The sequence below is a fragment of the Mirounga angustirostris genome, unplaced genomic scaffold, assembly GCF_029215605.1.
Source record: "Mirounga angustirostris isolate CCGP_5_RB_7025 unplaced genomic scaffold, mMirAng1.0.hap1 SCAF_3, whole genome shotgun sequence".
Classification (NCBI taxonomy): domain Eukaryota; kingdom Metazoa; phylum Chordata; class Mammalia; order Carnivora; family Phocidae; genus Mirounga; species Mirounga angustirostris.
The window spans coordinates 157,864,475-157,888,184 of NW_026991711.1; the positions used below are offsets into that span (position 1 = coordinate 157,864,475).

At 40.8% G+C, this 23,710-nt stretch overlaps 1 protein-coding gene across 8 annotated transcripts in view; it reads right to left on the reverse strand.

The window, feature by feature from the left end:
• The window catches only part of ANKRD44 (ankyrin repeat domain 44), a 319,631-nt gene that overhangs the window by 123,765 nt on the left and 172,156 nt on the right, over positions 1-23,710 (reverse strand). For all 8 annotated transcript variants that reach the window (XM_064586861.1, XM_045868301.3, XM_045868304.3 and 5 more), the window contains exons 5-8: positions 10,757-10,957; positions 10,359-10,446; positions 7,858-8,000; positions 6,887-7,099 (exon numbers count right to left, since the gene is read on the reverse strand). In XM_064586861.1, the coding sequence (XP_064442931.1) occupies positions 6,887-7,099; positions 7,858-8,000; positions 10,359-10,446; positions 10,757-10,957 (645 nt within the window). The remainder of the gene's footprint in view (positions 1-6,886; positions 7,100-7,857; positions 8,001-10,358; positions 10,447-10,756; positions 10,958-23,710) is intronic.

Genomic DNA, 23,710 nt, shown 5'->3' on the forward strand with positions numbered 1-23,710 from the left:
ACATTTAAAAAATGACTTCAAAATGGGAACAAATAATCATTTGAACAAGTACTTCTCAGAGTGAACCAAGGACTAATTGCATCTAAACCACCTGGGGCTCTTGTTAGAAATGTGAGTTCTGTGCCCTAACCCAGACCACTGAATCAGAACTGGGATAAAGGGATCCCCATTTCTAACCTGCACAGCACATTAAAGTTTAGGAGCCACTGCTTTAGACTGAGGGGGCTGGAACAGCTTATAAAACAACAAGGGTTTAACAGAAGAATTTTTATTATATCCTGTAAGTCTATTCCTTAGAAAGGAAGAAAGGAGTTGTGCACAATCTTTGCCAAGGAAAGAGTTAATCAGAAGGGTTAAGTGCATCGAATCTTTATAGTGAAAAGTCATCAGGTAGATGGGGGGGGGGAAATAGGATCTTTTCTCATCTAATATGATTATAACCAGAGTCAGAAAAGATTGAGAAAGGAAGATGGAAGTAAGCTTGAAGCTTTACTGAAATGGTATTTTTAGAGGAAAAGGAGCAGCAACCAAGAGAAAGGGAACACAATTACAGAAATCGCCGAGTTGACATTAACCTGTCCCTAGGTGGTGCTATTTCTTTAAATTTTGCTCCAGTATTTTCTCTTAAATTTAATCGAAAACATAACTAATTAGCATTTAGTTAAATATATATAAAGCCATAAATATTTCAGTGCTTAGATAATATCTTTATAAATATTTAGCTAAGCACTTTTCCATGTCTAGAAAACAGCTTAAAGGCTTTACCAGGGAATAACCACCAACTTGGTAGTAACTACCTAAATTGCAGCCAGAGAGCCAAAGCAGAAGTAACCAGTTTCTGTGGTATGCAGTTTACAAAGCTGGGGTACAAACACCACACCCTTTTCTCCCATGGAGTGCTTGTGCCTTTGGTAAAAGGACAAATAAACAGACAACCAAATTTTGGTAAAATACAAAGGACAGCTATATCAGATCTATCTTTGCCTGGGTTCACCTATCACCGAGTCCAGTCCTGAGCTGATTTTTTCCCCTGAGGGATATAGTGGCAGAAGGTGGGGGAGGTGGGGACAGGAAGCACTGAGAATATCATGGAGCCATTTTGGAACAGTTGTGCTTACATGGTTTGGATGTAAAAGGAACTTGCTATTTCAAAAAGCCATTGGAAACTAATGAAGGTCAAAGGATAATACTTTTTATTTAGTCTTTACTAGTTAGAACTCAGGATATTCAGGTTGAGACTAGGAATCCTACTGAGTTTCATTATCTGCCTGAGAAATTTGTCACATGGGGGGGACTTGCTGTTACTGCTGTTTTAAGAACTTCAGACAAGGATAAAATATTCATTGCGTTGTCAAAGGAGAGGATATGTTCAATTCTTCCATTTGTTCAAAGCTTTGCTTTTATAAGATTTTTTCTTAATTTCTAGTCTCCTTCCCATTTCTAGACTCATTTTCCCATCAGAGTTAGGACTCGGAAAATTTTGTTATTTTGAGGTTTTTTTAATTACGCAAGAAGCCCTTCTATTGATTTAGGCATGGCTCAGCCATGGTCATGAAGGAAAACCAAAAAAGACTAAGAATATTTTACGAATATCAGTACTCTTTCAGGGCAGAATTTAGCATCCTTCAAGGAAGATTAATCCTTGAACTAAATGGAGTGTTTCAATTTCCTTCACCACCATTCTCCTCAGAAATCCATTCATGTCTTCCACACCAAATGCCTTCTTTCCTCATCCTCCAACATCCCCCAAACCTTCCCTAAACTCAAAGACATTGTTACCACCCAGGAACTTGAAGGCATTGTGTTGTCTGTGGCATGGGCGTCCTGGAGTCACACAGCTCAGTGGCCTTACTAGAAGGCAAGAGAGCCAGCCTGCAGGGGGTTAGGGGAAATGTGTCAGAAGCCCAACAGGGCCTCCTAATTCAAGGGAAGAGCAATCTAAAACCCTAATTTGCAAAAAAGCCATACATAGTCCAATTTTGCAAATGGTTCACCATTTACAACGTCTATTACAACGTCTACACCTGCTCACCTAAGGGCCCAGGGACAGAAAGAATTCAGACCATGGGCAGTCTGAATGTTAGTGACCGGGAGGTAGGCAACCAGGCAAGGGTAATTTCTAAATCCATCTAAGCAGTATTTGGAAGAGCTATGTATTTAGTGCCTTCTTTAACATTTTGAACACTTCTAGAAAGAGTTTTGGGATGTTACAGGTATTACAATGTAGTCTGTAATGGAGAAGAAAAATTATTTTGTATCTTCTCATGCTCTTCCTATTTGCAAAATACAAGTGAACCTTCAGTGGATTATTGTATAAAGTATTGTGTCTTGGGGCGCCTGGGTGGCTCAGTCGGCTAAGCGGCTGCCTTCGGCTCAGGTCACGATCCCAGGGTCCTGGGATCAAGCCCCGCATTGGGCTCCCTGCTCAGCAGGAAGCCTGCTTCTCCCTCTCCCTCTGCCTGCCACTCTGCCTACTTGTGCTGTCTCTCTATCTCTCTGTCAAATAAATAAATAAAATCTAAAAAAAAAAAGTATTGTGTCTTTATTACTTATCACAATTAAACCAACATTACAAAGTCGGAGACAGGGCCATGGTCAATCTAAGGAAAGTGAAGGATTGTAAAATGTGCGCAGGACACACATCCTTCCTTCTCTCTCCATTGTCTTGTAATTGCTCATGAAGACATCACTTTTAGTATTTTGTGAGGATAGAGGAAAACAAAGTGAACATGTGGGTGGGTACTGGTTACGTTTCAATATGCTCTTTCCCCCAAACTTCAGAAAATCTAAACAAATACAAATTGCCTTGTGATCTACAAACACTTTCAAAATCCAAGGAGCAATATGGTACAGAGAGATAACAACTTCAATTAGAAAGCCACATCCAGAGTCAGACAAAATGGCTCCACGGAAATGGTAGACGATCCGTGCCTCCAGAGTGCATCAGGAATCGTGAAGGAGGATTCAAGAGAAGGAAACCAGAGGATGTAAACAGAGGAGATGAAAGGAGACTGAGGGAGAAGGCTAGATTTTAACCAAAGTCCCATTTATGTAGATCAGATAATATATAAACCTAAGTCTCAGATTTTAAAAAAAGGTATTTCTCATATTCTACTGATGATTAGCAGTCTATGGGGGAAAATCAATTATTAAAATTAAGGAGCCATGCTTTCCAGTTCCATTTTATGGGGGACAAGGCTGCCATAAACTGCCATACACTCCATATATAGCTGGAGTCCCTAAACTACTCTGAACAGAGCACTGGGTCAGGTAACTGGGGGGAGTAGGTGGGTGTTCCAGAAAGTGGCTTTCTAGCCTTGCTGTCAGGCACACAGAGCATTAGTCAGCATGCTTTCAAAAGGGGAATGGAGAGCATCAGAAAACCCCCTGAATTAATTAAGTGAGGGCTGGTGAAGAGAGCTACTTTATTTAACTTCAGTAATACTTTTCCTTTCTTTGGAGAATTGGAGGATGTCCTTCAGATACCAGCATGGCATTACAAGCATCACAAGTTTCGGGGACACTGCCAGTTCGGCCACCTGTTAACCTCCTGTCTTCTCACCACCATCCTCTGTGACTTCAACACTATACAATGACTCTTCCTACCTCGGGTTACAGTTCTTTGATCTCCTTGATGCCCCCGTAGACCTTCCCTTACCCCCATTTAGGACCTTGGATGGGCTCCACTTACAAGATACGGAACTCTGAAATTCTCTTTTTATCTATTCTGCTTCTTCATTTCTGCCTGTTCTCTACCTCCATGAAGACATTGTACTCCCCTCCATTTCCTTTCTATTTTCTTTAACTCTTCTTTTTTCATCTGTTTTCTGGTTCTTCCTCCTCTTCCTCCCGATCCTAAGACTAAATGGACCCTGGCACCCTCCATCCCTTTCTCTACTCATGCTATGACGTACTCTCTCCTTGGGTGACCTCATCCTTTTCCAGCTTCCAAGATCCTGCACCTGTGTGAATGAGGCAGCCTAAGTTTTTTCTTCTATTCTTTTCTGCTCTCCCATGCTGGAGGGTCACATGTTCCATCATTGTTTTTCTCAGACTGGCTGTACTAAAGGCTCAAAATCACCTGCTCAAAAACTAAACTTAACAGGGGTGCCTGGGTGGCTCAGTTGTTAAGTGTCTGCCTTGGGCTCAGGTCATGATCCCAGGGTCCTGGGATGGAGTCCCACATCGGGCTCCCTGCTCCGCGGGAAGCCTGCTTCTCCCTCTCCTACTCCCCCTGCTTGTGTTCCCTCTCCCGCTGCGTCTGTCAAATAAATAAATCTTTAAAAAAAAACAAAAAAACTTAACAGTTTTACCTTGTAAGCCTATTCTTTCTCTTGATGTCCCTCTTAACAACGATAATCGTTTATTGAGTGCTTGCCATGTGGCAGAAACCGTTCTAAGTAGTTTCTATAAGATAACTGGTTTAATCCTCACAGCGGTTCCATGAAGAAGATGCTACTATTTCCCAAATTTTACAGACAAACAGACACCCAAGAGAGGTTGTTTCTGATTATATAATTACTGAAAGTCAAGGCTAGGACTGGAATCGAGGCAGCCCAGACTCAGAACTGAACACTTAAGCCCTATGCTCTGTCACCTCTGAATCAGATTTTGGTTCTTACACTTGTCTTCAACTCCTCCAACTCCTATCCAACCAAATTTCATTGATTTTCTTTCTGCAAAGCCTCTGTCTTCTGTTGGCTGTCCCCCTCCCCTGTCCTCAGTACCTCTTATCTAGACGTTTTACCGACTTCCAGTTATTCTCTAATTGTATCCTCTGTCTAGGTCCATTATACCTGAATTTTCTTTTTATAAAAACAAAAATTTTTTTTTTCACCTGGATATAAAAATAACACATGCTTATGTATCACAATCAGAAGATTAAAACAAATATATAAAAATGAAACTAAAAATCCAAATCATAATTTTGCCTCTCTGCAGTGATAATATATTGGTATATATTCCTAGTATTTTTCTCTTTCTATGCATATAACCCAGACACATAACTTTTTAAAAATTAAATATTAGGTCATATTTACTTATTGCATATTAATTTTTTCACAGATAACACTAGGTATTACTAGTCTTTTTCATATTTGCCAACCTTAAAGGCAAATATACTTGTGCATTAGTTTGCATTTTTCTAATTACTAATGATACTGTATATTTTTCATAGGTTTAATGGATATTGTTTTCGCTCTCTTGTGACCTGCCTTTACACGTATTTTCTAGTAGGTTATCAGACTTTTTCTTATTGATTTATATGAGCTCTTTATATATTAAACGTATTAACTCTGCTCATCATGTATAATGCAGAAACATTTCCCTGAGTTGGTCCTCTTTCAATTTTGTATATGTTAGGGTTTTTTGTTTTTTGTATTTTTTTGTTTTGTTTTGCCATATAAACATTTAAAATGTTTATGTCATCATATATACAATTTTTTTCCTTCCTGTTTTCTGTCTCTGGTGTTCTGTGACCAGATTACTATTTCTATGCTCAGTCTGGATCACATGACCTCTATAATGACTAGTGGTCCCCGCAGCTTATAGAAGTCCAAACCCCTCAGCCAGTTGATAAGCCTTCTTCCTTGGTCCGGTCATATTTCAGCTTGTTCCTGGCTCCTTTCTTTCATATAATTTCTGCTCCCTTCAAGCTCAATAAATTGCTCTTCTGAAAATTTGTCTCGTATTTCCCCACTATTAGAAATTATAAGAAAAAATGTAAAAAGATTTTAATAGTGAATAGGGAAGGTCATTAGAATGGATTGACCCAATATTCTTAAAATTAAATCTCAGAAAGAATCATTTTTCAAAAGCAGAGACAGAATACACTGGGACCTGCTTTAGGATTGCTGCATGCTGGGGAGAAGGGAAGCTGAGGATGAGCACAAAGTCCCTTGTGCAGGTGAGGATATTCCACTACAACCTAAATGCGTTCAAAGTGATGTAACCTGGATGGTGAGGGCAGTGCCTAAGTTCCTCTTGGTTATCTGTTACAGTGCGCTAACTACTAGCCTAGAGTCTGCCCAGAGCTTTTCCTATCTGGAACTCCCAAACCCTTTGTTCATGCGGTTCTCTCTATCTGAAATGCCCTCTCTCAGACTCTATCTCTTCTCATCTCAACTGATACCAATCTTCCGACTCTCAGCTCAAAAGCAGGCATCACTTTTGATCCCCAAGCAGGAAGCAAGTGTTGACTTGCTTCTTATAGTTTGCAATACTCTTACTCTCTCACGCCACTCATTACATTCTCTCTTGTCTCATGAGCAGCGGAGCACACTATTTCTTTACCGTACTGTAAACTCCTTGAGAGCAGAGCTCATAGCTCATCCTGGAGTGCTCCCTCAGAACCAAACAGAGGGCACTAGATAGTCCTCAGTAAGTTTGCTGAATAAAGACTATTAGGACCAGCTGACCACTATTAGGTCAATGTTACGTTACTACAGTCACTACCTAGGGTTTACTACTGGAAAGTGTCTGAGAAACTCCTTGGTGGGCCATGCCAGGGTTAGGAACAGACCTGAGATCATTGGATTAGGCTTTCCTTTGATTCTCAGCAGCTCTGCCATATCAGCTCAACATCCACCTCCGTGTTAGAAACTAGGCCACGTCAATATCCCTGGGACCCAGTCTTTGCTCCAGAACATTCACTAAGCTACCAAAAGCAGGTGGCTAGAACCTCAGTGCCTTCCAGCTGGTCCTACCACTTCTGCAGTAACAACACAGCTAAGTTTCCATAGCAGGCCAATATAGGACAAGGCTGTGGGAGTCAAGGCACTCAGAGTTCCGATTCTAAAACAGGACACCATTTACAAGAGTTGATTTTGCTCAAACAGAGGCTCAATGCAGAGGTATCTAGCAGAGAGAGAGACTAAGAGTGTCGTACCTGGATGTTAACATCTGCCCCGTTGTTTACTAATAGTTCAAGACACAAAGCACCGTGTGTGGAGGCAGCAGCAAAATGCAAAGGGGTGAACCCGCTGTTGTTGGGCTGGTTCACGTTAGCACCATAGTCAGTCAGCTCATTAACTACAGCATCCTGCCCATTGTAGCAGGCCAGGTGAAGGGCCGTGTTTCCATAGATGTTGATTTCGTCGATCTGTAAATGAATCCAAGAGAGGGCAGGTAAAATCACTGGAGTCTCTTTATTGCGTTTGCTGTTGGGGGGGGTGGGAGGGGCAGAGGGAGAGAGAGACTCTTAAGCAGATTCCATGCTCAGCATGGAGCCTGATGTGGGGCTCGATCCCAGGACCCCAAGATCATGACCTGAGCCGAAATCAAGAATCAGATGCTTAACTGACTGAGTCATCCAGGCACCCCGTACACCACAATTTAGAAGGCTAAATGCTGAAGGTAGGATGAAGAACCCTAGCCCGTCTAAAAAATGACTAATATGTATTACATGCAATATATATGTTTAAATATTTCTCTATGTTGATATAGAAACTTAGCCTGTTTCTGGTTTTTCATTACTTGCTGTAGGTCCCCACTGCCCTTCATCAATTGCCCCTGGAAACTCAAAAAGATAGGATGCTAGAAAATAAGGAGGTTTTTACCCTCTTAAATTAAAATGCAAACAGGATTTAATTTCCGAATAACAGAAAACCCACAGGGCGCCTGGGTGGCTCAGTCAGTTAAGCGGCTGCCTCCAGCTCAGGTCATGATCCCAGGGTCCTGGGATGGAATGCTGCATCAGGCTCCCTGCTCAGCGCGGAGTCTGCCACTCCCCCTGCTTGTGTGCTTTGTCTCTCGTGCTCTCTTTCAAATAAATAAATAAAATCTTAAAAAAAAAAAACCAAACCAAACATTAGAAAACCCACAAATATACCGTGAATTGATGCATTCATCACAGCTCACCTCCACCCCCAGATTCAGGAGGTGTTTGACAACATTGATCTGTCCATTGGAGGCTGCAGCGTGCAGAGGGGTATAACCCTTCTTATCCTTACACGTCACTTCTGCGCCGTGGTTGATGAGCAGCGCTACAACATCCAGGTGGCCTTCACAAACAAAGCAGCAGAAAACACGGGTAGCCTTTTTAGGATAATTTGATGACTGATTCCACCTACATTATCACCATTAGCTTTTACTACCACCAACATTTTAAATAAGAACAAGGTCCTGCCAATATGTTAGTACCACAGCCTAAAAAAGAATTATGTTAAAATGAAAGCAATGCTTTTAAAAGCATTTCCCATTCCTTAAAGTCCAACAGTGACAATTTGGTTTGGAAAAATTAATGAAAGAAAAAAAATTAATTAATCACAATACCACTACATTATTGTTAAATCATATGAAATCGCTGTTGCTTGACTTTTTTTTTTTTGGACCATAAAGATGACAATTTCATATGGTTCAACTGAAAAGTATTCTTAGGAATTACTGGCTAAACAGAAACATTTCCAGTTTCAACTCCTGTTGGCATATTTTCTAGAATATTTTCCTTTGTACCCTATCTTACTATATATAGTACGATAAATGTATTTGACCTCTATATTGTGACTGAAGATTGTTTGATGCTTTGGGTCACTGCTGTAAATGTGGTTGATAATTGAGGGGTAGAAGATAAGTACTGATTCCAAGGATCTAAGATGTGCATGGGGCTGAGTGTGAGTGTGTGTACGTGTGTGTGTGAGAAAGAGAGAGATGGAGAGAGAGGTATGTTTGGAGGGGGGAGAGAGTTGGGTGTGTGTATGAGAGAGAAAGAGCTTGGTCATGGCTTGTTTTATTAAAATTTGACTTTTTCCCCCAAAACTTGTATGTAGAAAAATTATTTTCAATTACTAGTGGGGCTATCTTAGCTTAAGTGGTGCTATCTTTTGTCTTTTGTCCTGGTTTTGTCCTTTATTCCTTAAAGATAGTCATCTATGTATTTTTTCCTATTTGTATCCTGATGACAAACAAAACAACAACTTTACTTCTTTAAAGCAATTCTACACAAATGTTTTAACTGTACATCAGCAAAGAACAAACTTGAAACCCCAGGCTCTTTGCGTCCCATCACACACTAGTCTAGTGTGTGCTCTGCCTAAACAGCAGTCTGGCCAATGTCCCCTGATTCCAGTCCCGTAGGTACCATGCAGACATCCAATCTGCTTCCGTCAGCTCCAAAGTCCACATTGTCTTTAAAAAAAAAAAATGATAATGCTTGCAAAATCTTAAGAGTTTGGTTTTTTAAGCCCAAATATCCATTCAGACTCATCCATAGCCTCATAATTTATTTCATCCCTACCCAACCCGTTCTCTTTCTCCCCCCCCACCATTAACGTTATTGTTGTTCATGATAATAAAAGGCCTGTATGTTTGTTAAAAAGGATTCAGAAAAGGCAAAAAGGTGTTAAAAGGAAACCAAAACCATCCATATAGCCAATCCCTTGAGATACTCAGCTAACATTTCAGCATATAATATATCCCAGATTGTCTATATTGCAGATTTCTTTTACAAAAATGAGGACCATATAACCCATGCTATTATGATCTGTTTTTACTTAACATAACACAGAATCTTTCGATGTTAATAAAGACTAATGACATCATCACTGTAGTTACTGCCCAGTGTCCCACTGGGCAGTTCTTTATCATTAACCAACACAATCTCCGGGGGATGGGCATTCAGGTGGTTTATAACATGGGGCTGGTAGAATCCCACCTGCTTTTCCAATTGCAGGACATTCTCCGGTTACAAACACAAAGGAAGGATCCCAGTTCTTCATTTCTCACAAGTCTACACCAAGAATAAACTCAATGAGGCCTATCATTTGTCAGTGGCACTTGCACCAACAAAAGTGGAAAAAAAACAACATAGAAATGTAACTCCTTCCTTCATGTCTCCCAGCCCAGCTGGCAGAAGCGAGACCTGCAAGGCCAGGTTCACTGGCAGGAGAGTAGCAGGAGGATCCACGGTTACTCTTGTCACTTCAACCTACCCATCAGCCAGAGGGTGGTCCTTCCTTCCTTTTTGTTTCTTTCAAAAACACTTTTAAATAAAAGGACATATAGAATTTATGTCCTGGCTTTGCTAGCCAGTCCTTGTTTTTTTTTTTAAAAAACACTTTATTTTGCTGCCATAACAAGTTAAAAGAAGCACCATTTTGTGCAGCTTTCCCGTCCGGACTGAAACACATTCAATGAGGTCCAGGCCATGACTCATCCCTCCTCCTCCCTGTGGGGTAAAATCAGTCTCTGACAGAGCAACTGTCTAACTAGAGTGCTCTATGCTTGCCAGTCAAGTGGACCAAATCTTCACTCAATTGGGCCCCAAGCTTGGAAAGAAGTCAGGCGTGCACAAAGGGAAAACCTACATGCTTCGCGACAGGCCCACAGCTTCTTTAGCTACAGTCGTCTGCAGGAACCCTTACCCATATAGGCCGCCCAGTGCAGAGCACGCCGGTCCTTCTTGTCAAATGCGTTGATGTTTGCTCCTTTGGCCAAGAGTAAATTGACCATCTGAAAGAAAACCAACATGCAGATAATCTGAGTCAAATTAACATCAAATCCAAAGGCAGGTCAGTGACCCGGAGTTCAAACACAGTAGGAAGCTGACATCACAGACAGCCCTGTGGCACGTATGTCAGCGGAGAAGCCCGAGGAGGCAGCTACTTTGGCAACCCACTGGCTGTACATTTAAAATGGGCTATTGTTGCCTGAGGTTTGGCGTGCAGATAGTAGCTTCACACTCAGCAGTAAGATTAGGTTCCACTGGGGGTGAAGAGAGGCTCTAGGGAGATTTCTTGCTCCCAGTGATGAGGACACTCACCTCCACGTGGCCATTCAGAGCAGCGTGGTGCAAGGCTGTGCGCCCCCCTCGGTCAGAGACGTTGACGCTGCTCAGCAGGGGGATGATCACTTCTGCACACTTCACGGCCTTATTGGCAGCCGCCACATGGAGGGGGGTCTGCCAGTTCTTGTCCCTCGCGTTGACATCAGCCGAGTGCTTAATCAATACTTGCACTGCTTCCTACAACAGAAGCGGAGTTCGCAGGGGTCACTGACAAATGCTCAGTTGGTGCTTCACCAGACCCCGGAACTACAGGAAAGGAAGGCTCCGCGCCCTCCCACAACTGGCTCAAGTGTATATTCTTCTCAGAAAAGCAAGGTAATTTGTGAGAAAGACCAAAAGAGTGGCACAGGTGAAAACAGATTCGTTTTATCTTTCTTTGTTAGGCCAAGAGCCCTGGCACATCTTTAAAACCAAATAAACCTTCTAAGCATAAGGTTTCTTTTTCTTTTTCTTTTTTTTTAAAGATTTTATTTATTTATTTATTTGCGAGAGAGAATGAGATAGAGAGAGCATGAGAGGGGGGAGGGTCAGAGGGAGAAGCAGACTCCCCGTTGAGCAGGGAGCCCGATGCGGGACTCGATCCAGAGACTCCAGGATCATGACCTGAGCCGAAGGCAGTCGCTTAACCGACTGAGCCACCCAGGCGCCCAAGCATAAGGTTTCTTAACAGGGTGTAAAGTATCCTTAGGCCAGATGAGAGCACTGGTGTGCAAGTGCACACTCCAGGGTAAAATATCCACAGGTCAAAAGGCCCCCAAAGATCATCTAAACTTGGAGGTGTTTGTCAATGAGCCTCCATCCTCCAAAGCCCAAGGCCTCAAAGCCCTTCGGACATTCTTAGATCAATTTATAAACCTTTGGTTCTCAGAGCCAACATCTTAACTCTCACTGCGTGATCATTAGGAGTCAAGGGAAGATGTCTATTCCTACCTCAACTTGAAGCTACAAAATTGTTCCATATTTTCCCAACTTTTTCCATGTTATCGTGGGGTAACTTCTTTTCTACTGTTGTGTCCCTTCACCTTTACTGAGACTTACGCTTTTTGTTTTCCTTCCATTGACCTAATCAGCTTTTTTGCGTCTTGAACTATTACTCTCAACCTTGGCTGTGCAATGGAATCACCCGGGGAGCTCTTAAAAATACAGATGGCTGAGGTGCCTGGGTGGCTCAGTCAGTTAAGTGCCCGAGTCTTGATCTCAGCTCAGGTCTTGATCTCAGGGTCGTGAGTTCGAGCCCCCTTTTGGGCTCCACACTGGGCATGGAGCCTACTTAAAAAAAAAAAAACAGATGGCTGGTGCCACACCAGAGATTCTAACTGGCCTTAGAATTTCTGTACAGCCCCCAGGGGACTTTGTTGTATAGCTAGGATTGAGGACACTCTTCTGTTCCATCAAGAAAATGATACAGCTTCTCTCAAGATGGGAATGACTCTTGGTTGTTTCTCTTTACTTCTAGAGACATCCCTGGAGGCAGTTAGTGGGACTCCTTTATGAACATCTTCTTAATGTGGCATCAATAAACCAATGAAAGGTGCCACACTCCTGCCACACTTCATGGACCAAGAACTTACCCCTGTCCACCTTATTCCTCACAGGCCTGAACTGTCCAATCCACTTCATCATGCAGGTACATAAAAATGCTCAGATAGTAGATTAATGTAGATAGTAGATAGTTAAAATTAATGTTTTTATCAGGGACATAAATAATGAAGGAAAAAATGTTCTATGAGTCAGTAGTAGCAACATTCTGAGATGAATGGCTAACACAGTAGAATAAGAGCAAAAAAATTTAGTTTTGCAAATTAGAGAATATAGTTTAAATATGCAGTATGACTCTATTTAGATGCTACAAACAAGAAACCCATTGGGCCCAAGCAAACAGTTTGTTGAAACTACCAAAAAGGAAAAAAAAAAAAAGATATATGCCACCCATCCTCAGCAAGACAATAAAGCAATGACTACTAAACGTTCCTGGAGCTCATTTTAGAGTGAAACGTGTGTATGTGTATTCTTATGCTCACCTACTACGTGCAAAACACAAAGGAAGACTGAAAGAAACATGAGCCAGACTCTGTTCTAAGAGCTAGCTGGGTGAACAAAAAACAAAAGAAAAGCAAAGCCACAATATAAGAGGTAAGATTTAAATAAGAAAAAAAAATGAGATTTTTGTCAACTTTGGTCTCAAAAATTGTGAGGTTTATGTAGATATGTACATACAACCTATTGTGATATGGGAACCTCCATTTATGTTTATTTTCTTTACAAAGGAAAGCATCGTAGCTGGTATTTAACTCTGGGTTGGCACTGTGCCCTCAGTCAGCTCCACAGAGGACCTTGTCCTGTTGGATCTGAGACGCCCTCCAGGAAGAGAGGAACTTCCACACGCGGAGGGGGTGAGGCTCATGCTCTCTGTTCATTTGCTCTGAGTGCACAGAAATGCACAGTGACGGGCCTGCCAGATCGAGCTACAGATTGTGATGCGTACCCTTTGACTAAAAACATTCCCAGATGGGCAGGATGTATGCAAGGAACCTGCAGATTAAAGATGATAATACAAACGCAAATGTAAGTAACATGGGGTCACAGAGCTGACGCTTCTACTCCGAGTAAAAGCTTTCTATACATTACAAGGTAAAAATAATGACAGATTTAATCAGATCTGACAAGAGCTTGGCCAAAACAGAGGAAAATCATCAGTAAGTCTATTAGCTTTGTGGTTACGTAAGACTACGATAAATGAAAAGCCTCACCCTAAGTATATTGTGATATACTTGAAATATTAGCTAATAGCAGTAGTTCCCATAAGTAATTCATAAATAAATGAGATGCACATTTTGAAGATGCATGCTGAAAAAGTTTTGCAGAGATATTGCCAAAAAGGCTGGAGATAACCACATAAAGCAATACTATAAAAAGTGGTATAATATCCTTTTCACATACTCACAGCACATAACAATATATACTATCATTTTTAATACCTTTGTCTTGTGCATTATTTTACTGTACTTTACAGATTCTTGCTTGGCATTACATATTACATAAATTCAGAATAGACTAACAAACCAAAAATATGCAGGAACATTTCACAAATTTATACTATTTGGACATAAGGCCAATGACTTCATGAACAACTATTTTTTATTTTTTTATTTTTTAAAGATTTTATTTATTTATTTGAGACAGATTGAGGGAGTGCAAGCAGGGAGGAGAGGGAGAAGGGCGCTCCCCGCAGAGCAAGGAGCCCGATGCAGGGCTCGACCCCAGGTCATTGGGACCATGACCTGAGCCGAAGGCAGACGCCCAACTGACTGAACCACCCAGGTGCCCCCAAAAACTTTTTTTAAAGATAACAAAATTAGGGGCGCCTGGGTGGCTCAGTTGGTTAAGCAACTGCCTTCGGCTCAGGTCATGATCCTGGAGTCCCGGGATCAAGTCCCGCATCAGGCTCCCTGCTCCGCAGGGAGTCTGCTTCTCCCTCTGATCCTCCCCCTCTCCCCCTCTCATGCTCTCTGTCTCCCATTCTCTCTCTCAGATAAATAAATAAAAAATCTTTAAAAAAAAAAAGATAACAAAATTAGGTAACAAAATTTCCTAAAAAATTAGAAAAGGAAAAGGTTCATTGACCAGAAGGGGACAAAAAGAACTGGATAGGGTCTAATAAATCTCTTTTCATGTGAACTTTAAGCAAGTCCCAATGTGAGTGCCAACTTCATCATATTTGTCTCTCCTACCAACACTCACTGTCATAGCTCAAGGATGCCTAGAATAACCACTACTTCTACTTATCTACTTTTATAAAATGTTTTAACTTCTTAGCTGGGTGAACAAAAAACTTTGGCATTCTTCAGTTTTATTTCTCTATCTGCTTAGGAAATGAATTGCATAGTTTTCATCTTGACAAGGACTATATCAAGAAATACTTAGTATACAAAGGAGGGTATCTTACTTAATTTCCAAAAATTAACTTTTTTTCATGAAAAGACAAGTAGTCTAAAATGATTATGGATTAACTTCACAGACATACAGGATATTAGAAGTAGAGAAGGCCTCAGGGGTCATCTGGTCTGACCCCTTCATTTGATGGGCAGCTTCACGTTATAGGCAAGATGGCTGAGTCAAGGGCAGTGATCTGTCAGCCAAACTGATTAAGAGCCTAGCTTGGGTGTTTTCTACTAGGCCACAGCTTACTCAATGGACAGTATCAGCCAAGCACGCTGACATAAATGTTTTTAAATGTTAACTCTCCTTATTTAAATTTTTTTAACTGAAGTTCTACCCTGCCAAACCTGCTTAATACATTAATAGAAATTTAATATAATACTTCAGGAAAAACAAAGCTTTGCTTTAAAAAGATAATTTCCTACAAATCAAAACCACAATGAGATACCACCTTACACCAGTCAGAATGGCTAAAATTAACAAGTCAGGAAACAACAGATATTGGCAAGGATGCAGAGAAGGGAACCTTCCTACACTGTTGGTGGGAATGCAAGCTGGTGCAGCCACTCTGGAAAACAGTATGGAGCTTCCTCACAAAGTTGAAAATAGAGCTACCCTACAACCCAGCAATTGCACTACGGGGTATTTACCCCAAAGATACAAATATAGTGATCCGAAGGGGTACATGCACCCCGATGTTTATAGCAGCAATGTCCACAATAGCCAAACTACGGAAAGAGCCTAAATGTCCATCGACAGATGAATGGATAAAGAAGATGTGGTATATATATATATATATATATATGAAGGAATATTATGCAGCCATCAAAAAATGAAATCTTGCCATTTGCTACGACATGGATGGAACTAGAGGAGGGTATTATGCTAAGCAAAATAGTCAATCAGAGAAAAACAATTATCATATGATCTCGCTGATATGTGGAATTTGACAAACAAGGTAGAGGATCACGGGAGGAAAAAGAGGAAAAAATGAAACGGGACGAAACCAGAGAGGGAGACAAACTGTAAGAGACTCTTAATCTCAGGAAACAAACTGAGGTTGCTGGAGTGGAGGGGGGTGGGAGGGATGGGGTGGCTGGGTGATAGACATTGGGGAGGGTATGTGCTATGGTGAGCACCATGAATTGTGTAAGACTGATGAATCACAGACCTGTACCCCTGAAACAAGTAATACATTATATGTTAATAAAAAAATAAAAAGATAATTTCCTTTTCTAAAACTGCATTTCTCTTTCAAAAATTTTAATCTTGAAAGCACTTCAACTTGGTTTTAAGAGAGTAATTTTATGGCTATTTAGGAAATTAATGATTTTTGTAATCAAAAGAAGTCTCTCTTTTCCAGTATCACACACTGGCTAAAAATTTAATGTCTAGGGGCCTACTCTGACAGGAACTTGCAAGATAAAAAGAAAACTAATATGGGGGAAGGGAAGCTGAACACTTGCTGAATCAAGAAAAGATACTTAAATAGTGCTTCTCAAACTATCTGTGGTGAAGGACCAGTTTTTAAAAAATTATTTCAAATTCATCATGAGTCAATGCTTTTGTAAAATACAATAAAAAGTGGGCACCTGGGTGGCTCAGTCAGTTAATTGGCCATCTTGGTTTTGGCTCAGGTCGTGATCTCAGGGTCTTGAGATCAAGCCCTGCCTCGGGCTCTGCACTCAAGACAGAATCTGCTTGAGATTCTCTGTCTCCCTCTCTCTCTGTCCCTCCTGCTCGTGCTCTCTCTCTCTCTCAATAAATAAATCTTAAAAAAATACAATAAAAAGTAATTAGTAGAATAATAAAATGAAAAAAGACAAAGAGAAATCATGAACTCGATTCTTTTATTATTAATTATATTTAGCAAGCATGACATGACTCTATCAAAGTGCTCTAAAAGTTTCTGAATGCTTACTCTTTTCACAGCAGTCTTAAGACAAAAGTTCACAGGCTGAGACCGGTACACAAGCCACACTGTGAGTAATGCTCCTTCAAAGCCTTTGTTTCTTTTTTAATGAATAAACATGTGTGAGGATTCCAGCATTTCTCCCGAATGGAGGCATCAGCCCAGTTAGCAGTCAGTCTTAGGACTGCACACCTCCTTGGATTACGCTCCATAGGATGCTGTGCTATATCAATCATGGAAATAATAGGAGGAGGAACTGTCATGGGATGTCACACAGAAGGGAACTGGAGATGGCATTTACAGTCAGTTTATGTCTACTTTTTATGACTTTCTCTTTTCACAAAAGGCCACTCCAACCCTGTTATAAGAAGTAGAAACATACATTGTGGCACATGGAAAAGAGAAGAAACAGGATGCATGTGTCTTAAAAACTATTGCCCTTAATGTTTGTTTCTTCCCTCTCAAACGTGCATTGCATTTAAGTGGTCATAAATTACTCATGGAAAAGTAATTGTTTATGACTATCCAGAGTCCTTGCAGGCATAAACAATGTCAAATTTTATAAACTGTAAGTTGCTTTAGACTGGGGTCTGAGTCTTACACAATTTTCTGTACTCTCCCCAAAGCCTTGTGCGTATCATATACTCAATATATTTGGATAGAATAAATATAGTGGTATAATCATTAGCAAACTAAGTAAGGCTCAGAGGTTAAAATGGAATAGCGCACAGAAAGTGCTCAACATACTGCCTAGCACACACTAAGTGCTCAATAAGTGCTCATTGTGACAATATATATTTGGACACAACATCCTCATTTCTATAGCCTAAAGACAGGATACATTTCTATAGCCTAAAAACATTTACCATGGGCTGATGTCCCTGAGGCTGCACTCAAGGCCTGAAGGCATTTACTCTATTACTGAAATCATTTGGGGCTTTTATCCTCTATTGATTAGAGCAATTTCATATTCTGTAAGAACTGCATAAATCGGTACCCAACTAATTCATTCAATTAATCGAAAGTTCCTCCAAAAGTACTCATTATTAAACTCGCCCTTTGTTATTAGAATTATTAATAGGGTACAATTATTCTAAGAACTAGCAGTACAACGGGGACTCACTGGAGACTTTGGGATATGAACGAACTCAGAGGAAACTATTCAACAAGTGCTGGGTTTCAGAGGAAAAAAATGAAACAAGATGAAACCAGAGAGGGAGACAAACCATAAGAGACCCTTAATCCTAAGAAACAAACTGCGGGTTGCTGGAGTGGAGGGGGGTGGAGGGATGGGGTAACTGGGTGATGGACATTGGGGAGGGTATGTGTTGTAATGAGCACGAGGTATTATACAGACTAATGATTCACAGGTCTGTACCCCTGAAACAAATAACACATTATAAGTTAATTAATTGGATTTAAATAAATAAATAAATCTTAAAGAAGAAGAAGTAGTAGTGGTGGTGGTGGTGGTGCTGGCTTTCAACACTGGGAAGGCCAGATCCTAAAGTATTCCCAGTCTTCAGTCTCAACTCTCAGAGTGTGGTATATAGATCACATGCGTCAGAGTCTTCTTTTTAAAATGCAGATTTCTGGGCACAACCCAGGCTTCATCAAAATCTCTGGAGATGAGGTTCTAGAACAGGTACTTGTGACAAGCACCCCAGATGATTGGAATCCACAGTAAATCTGACTATCACTCATCTCCATTCTAACTAATAGGTCCCAAAATGCTTACTTTTTTTTCCCCATTCCAGGTACTATGTTCTATATGCGATCATCTTTTTATAACCCTAAAGATAATTTAGGGAAAGCAGTAACATTCTAGTCTCCCATATAATTCTTCCAATCCTCCTGTCTACTAGCATTTTGCTCACAATAATGACAATGTTTTTTAGAGAAGGGGGAAAACATGAGTTTTAAAATTTAAGCTGTAAGATAAAATGCTTATCCTGCTCGGCTCTGGGAACCATTTTTATACTTGTCAGGACTTCTGTCTGCATAGACACAAAAGCAGACCCATTTTATTGGTTGGCACAGTATCCACCAGGGTGCTCATGGGATCTGAGGGAAGCAGCCGAGCATGGTGGTTAAGAGAGCAGGTTCTCGAGTTACACACTCCTCCACTGACTGGCTGTGGCATGTTTGGCTCGCTCCCCAACGTCTCTGAGATTACGTTTCCTAAATTAGGATTAAGAGCACTATCAGTCTCAAAGAGTGGCTCAGAGGTTAAAATGGAATAGCGCACAGAAAGTGCTCAGCATACTGCCTAGCACACACTAAGTGCTCAATAAGTGCTCATTGTGACAATATATATTTGGACACAACATCTTCATTTCTATAGCCTAAAGAAGGATACAATCCTTTTTAACTCTGCTAGCCAAAAGACAGCCTCCAGAACAGGAAAGTGAAAAGTTCAGCAACTCTCCTTTGGTGGTACTCTCCATTCATTCCAAAAGAAAAGGCATGTGTGGGGGCGCCTGGGTGGCTCAGTCGTTAAACGTCTGCCTTCGGAGGAAAAGTCGGAAAGAACTCAAATAAAGAGCATCCTACTAAAGAATGAATGAGTCAACCAGGAAATTAAAGAAGAATTAAAAAAAAATCATGGAAACAAATGAAAATGAAAACACAACTGTTCAAAATCTTTGGGATGCAGCAAAGGCGGTCCTAAGAGGAAAGTATATAGCAATACAAGCCTTTCTCAAGAAACAAGAAAGGTCTCAAATACACAACCTAACCCTACACCTAAAGGAGCTGGAGAAAGTACAGCAAATAAAGCCTAAATCCAGCAGGAGAAGAGATATAATAAAGACCAGAGCAGAAATCAATGAAATAGAAACCAAAAGAACAGTAGAACAGATCAACGAAACTAGGAGCTGGTTCTTTGAAAGAATTAATAAGATTGATAAACCCCTGGCCAGACTTATCAAAAAGAAAAGAGAAAGGACCCAAATAAATAAAATCATGAATGAAAGAGGAGAGATCACAACCAACACCAAAGAAATACAAACAATTAGAAGAACATATTATGAGCAACTCTATGCCAGCAGATCAGATAATCTGGAAGAAATGGAGGCATTCCTAGAGATGTATAAATTGCCAAAATTGAACCAGGAAGAAATAAAAAACCTGTACAGACCTATAACCACTAAGGAAATTGAAGCAGTCATCAAAAATCTCCCAACAAAAAAAAAGCCCAGGGCCAAATGGCTTCCCAGGGGAATTCTACCAAACATTTAAAAAAGAATTAATACCTATTCTTCTAAAACTGTTCCAAAAAATAGAAATGGAAGGAAAACTTCCAAACTCGTTTTATGAGGCCACCATTACCTTGATCCTAAAACCAAAGACCCCATCAAAAAGGAGAACTACAGACCAATATCCTTGATGAACACGGATGCAAAAATTCTCACCAAAATACTAGCCAATAGGATCCAACAGTACATTAAAAGGATTATTCACCACGACCAAGCGGGATTTGTCCCTGGGCAGCAAGGTTGGTTCAGCATCCACAAATCAATCAATGTGATACAATACATTGATAAAAGAAAGAACAAGAACCATATGATCCTCTCAATAGATGCAGAAAAAGCATTTGACAAAGTACAGCATCCTCTCTTGATCAAAACCCTTCAGAGTATAGGGATAGAGGGTACATACCTTAATATAATAAAAGCGATCTATGAAAAACCCACAGCGAATATCATTCTCAATGGGGAAAAACTGAGAGCTTTCCCCCTAAGGTCAGGAACACGACAGGGATGTCCACTATCACCACTGCTTTTCAACATAGTATTAGAAGTCCTAGCCACAGCAATCAGACAACAAAAAGAAATAAAAGGCATCCAAATAGGCAAAGAAGAAGTCAAACTCTCACTCTTCACAGATGATATGACACTTTATGTGGAAAACCCGAAAGATTCCACCCCAAAACTGCTAGAATTCATACAGGAATTCAGTCAAGTAGCAGGATATAAAATCAATGCACAGAAATCAGTGGCATTCCTATACACCAACAACAAGGCAGAAGAAAGAGAGATTAAGGAGTCAATGCCATTTACAACTGCACCCAAAATCATAAGATACCTAGGAATAAATCTAACCAAAGAGGCAAAGAATCTGTACTCAGAAAACTATAAAATACTCATGAAAGAAATTGAGGAAGACACAAAGAAATGGAAAAATGTTCCATGCTCATGGATTGGAAGAACAAATATTGTGAAGATGTCAATGCTACCTAGGGCAATCTACACATTCAATGCAATCCCTATCAAAATACCATCCACTTTTTTCAAAGAAATGGAGCAAATAATCCTAAAATTTGTATGGAACTGGAAAAGACCCCAAATAGCCAGAGGAATGTTGAAAAAGAAAAGCAAAGCTGGTGGCATCACAATTCCAAACTTCAAGCTCTATTACAAAGCATCAAGACAGTATGGTACTGGCACAAAAACAGACACATAGATCAGTGGAACAGAATAGAGAGCCCAGAAATGGACCCTCAACTCTATGGTCAACTAATCTTTGACAAAGCAGGAAAGAATGTCCAATGGAAAAAAGTCAGTCTCTTCAACAAATGGTGTTGGGAAAATTGGACAGCCACATGCAGAAGAATGAAACTGGACCATTTCCTTACACCGCACACAAAAATAGACTCCAAATGGTTGAAAGACCTAAATGTGAGACAGGAGTCCATCAAAATCCTAAAGGAGAACACAGGCAGCAACCTCTTCGACCTCAGCCGCAGCAACTTCTTCCTAGAAACATCGCCATTGGCAAGGGAAGCAAGGGCAAAAATGAACTATTGGGACTTCATCAAGATAAAAAGCTTTTGCACAGCCAAGGAAACAGTCAACAAAACTGAAAGACAACCGACAGAATGGGAGAAGATATTTGCAAATGACATATCAGATAAAGGGCTAGTATCCAAAATCTATAAAGAACTTCTTAAACTCAACACCCAAAGAACAAATGATCCAGTCAAGAAATGAGCAGAAGACATGAACAGACATTTTTCCAAAGAAGACATCCAAATGGCCAACGGACACACGAAAAAGTGCTCAACATCTCTCAGCATCAGGGAAATCCAAATCAAAATCTCAATGAGATACCACCTCACACCAGTCAGAATGGCTAAAATTAACAAGTCAGGAAACGACAGATGTTGGCAGGGATGCAGAGAAAGGCGAACCCTACACTGTTGGTGGGAATGCAAGCTGGTGCAGCCACTCTGGAAAACAGTATGGAGCTTCCTCAGAAAGTTGAAAATAGAGCTACCCTACAACCCAGCAATTGCACTACTAGGTATTTACCCCAAAGATACAAATGTAGGGATCCGAAGGGGTACGTGCACCCCGATGTTTATAGCAGCAATATCCACAATAGCCAAACTACGGAAAGAGCCAAGATGTCCATCGACAGATGAATGGATAAAGAAGATGTGGTGTGTATATATATATATACACACCACACAATGGAATATATACACACACACACACACACACACACAATGGAATATTATGCAGCCATCAAAAGTAATGAAATCTTGCCATTTGCAACGACATGGATGGAACTGGAGGGTATTATGCTGAGCGAAATAAGTCAGAGAAAGACATGTATCATATGACCTCACTGATATGAGGAATGCTTAATCTCAGGAAACAAACTGAGGGTTGCTAGAGTGGTGGGGGTGGGAGGGATGGGGTGGCTGGGTGATAGACATTGGGGAGGGTATGTGCTATGGTGAGCACTGTGAACTGTGTAAGCCTGTTGAATCACAGACCTGTACCTCTGAAATAAGTAATACATTGTATGTTAAAAAAAAAAAAAGATAGCAGGAAGGGAAGAATGAAGGGGGGAAATCGGAGGGGGAGACGAACCATGAGAGACTATGGACTCTGAGAAACAAACTGAGGGTTCTAGAGGGGGGCAGGGGGATGGGTTAGCCTGGTGATGGGTATTAAGGAGGGCACGTACTGCATGGAGCACTGGGTGTTATACGCAAACAATGAATCATGGAACATTACATCAAAAACTAATGCTGTAATGTATGGTGATTAACATAACATAATAAAAAAAATAAATAAATAAGTAAATACTAAAAAAAAAAAAAAGTCTGCCTTCAGCTCAGGTCATGATCCTGGGGTCCTGGGGTCAAGTCCCGCATCGGGCTCCCTGCTCGGTGGGAAGCCTGCTTCTCCCTCTCCCACTCCCCCTGCTTGTGTTCCTGCTCTATCTCTCTCTGTCAAATAAGTAAATAAAATCTTTAAAAAGAAAAGGCATGTGTGAAAGGCCAGCTGCATTTGGATGTAGGCCACGGTAGGCTGTGTGCCTGGTTGTCTGCCCTAAATACCATGTCCTAGAAGACTCACTTTGTGCCCTTTCAAGGCCCCCATAGCACACATTAACAGGGCCTTCCATTGAGTGGGCTTCAATAAACATGTATTAAACTGGCCAGGCTCGTATGGATTTAATTCCTGTCCCCAGGGCTGCTCTTTTCCAAGAAAGAAAAACAAAAAAGCAGGAAGAATAAGCTAAACAGGAGAAACAATATGAAATAATTCACAGTGCTTCAGAAAACTCTCCCTGTAAGCCCCAAATCTTGCTCATCTATGTTATCTAGAATTGCAAAATATGTTTCCCTAATATTTTGGCAAGAGACTATCTTCATGTCTTCTCAACAGTGGGAGTAATTGGTGGTGGGGGGGGGGGTGAGTTTAAGGCCCTGGGGAGACAGTGCTGCTTGGCTCCAGTTATGTGTTTGGTTGTCTCCTCCCTGGGAACCCCAAACGTGGGGAGGGGTGGGTTCTGGATCAGAAGGAAGCACACAGTACAGCCTGATCAGTACCAAGAAAAGTCTTGGGAGTTTACCTCCAGAACCCAATCCACGTTGGACGATTTTCAGCAGGTATGACCCTGTCTTGATCCACTTTCCTGTCTGTGTAGGAGCTTTTCTGTCAGGCACGGGTGGATGTTTAATCAATAGGATGATCTGATACTCCTATTGCTATTACAGGCTCAGGAAATAAATTTAGCAACGAACATTATTTTTCCAGGCATAGAAATTGGAACATAAAATT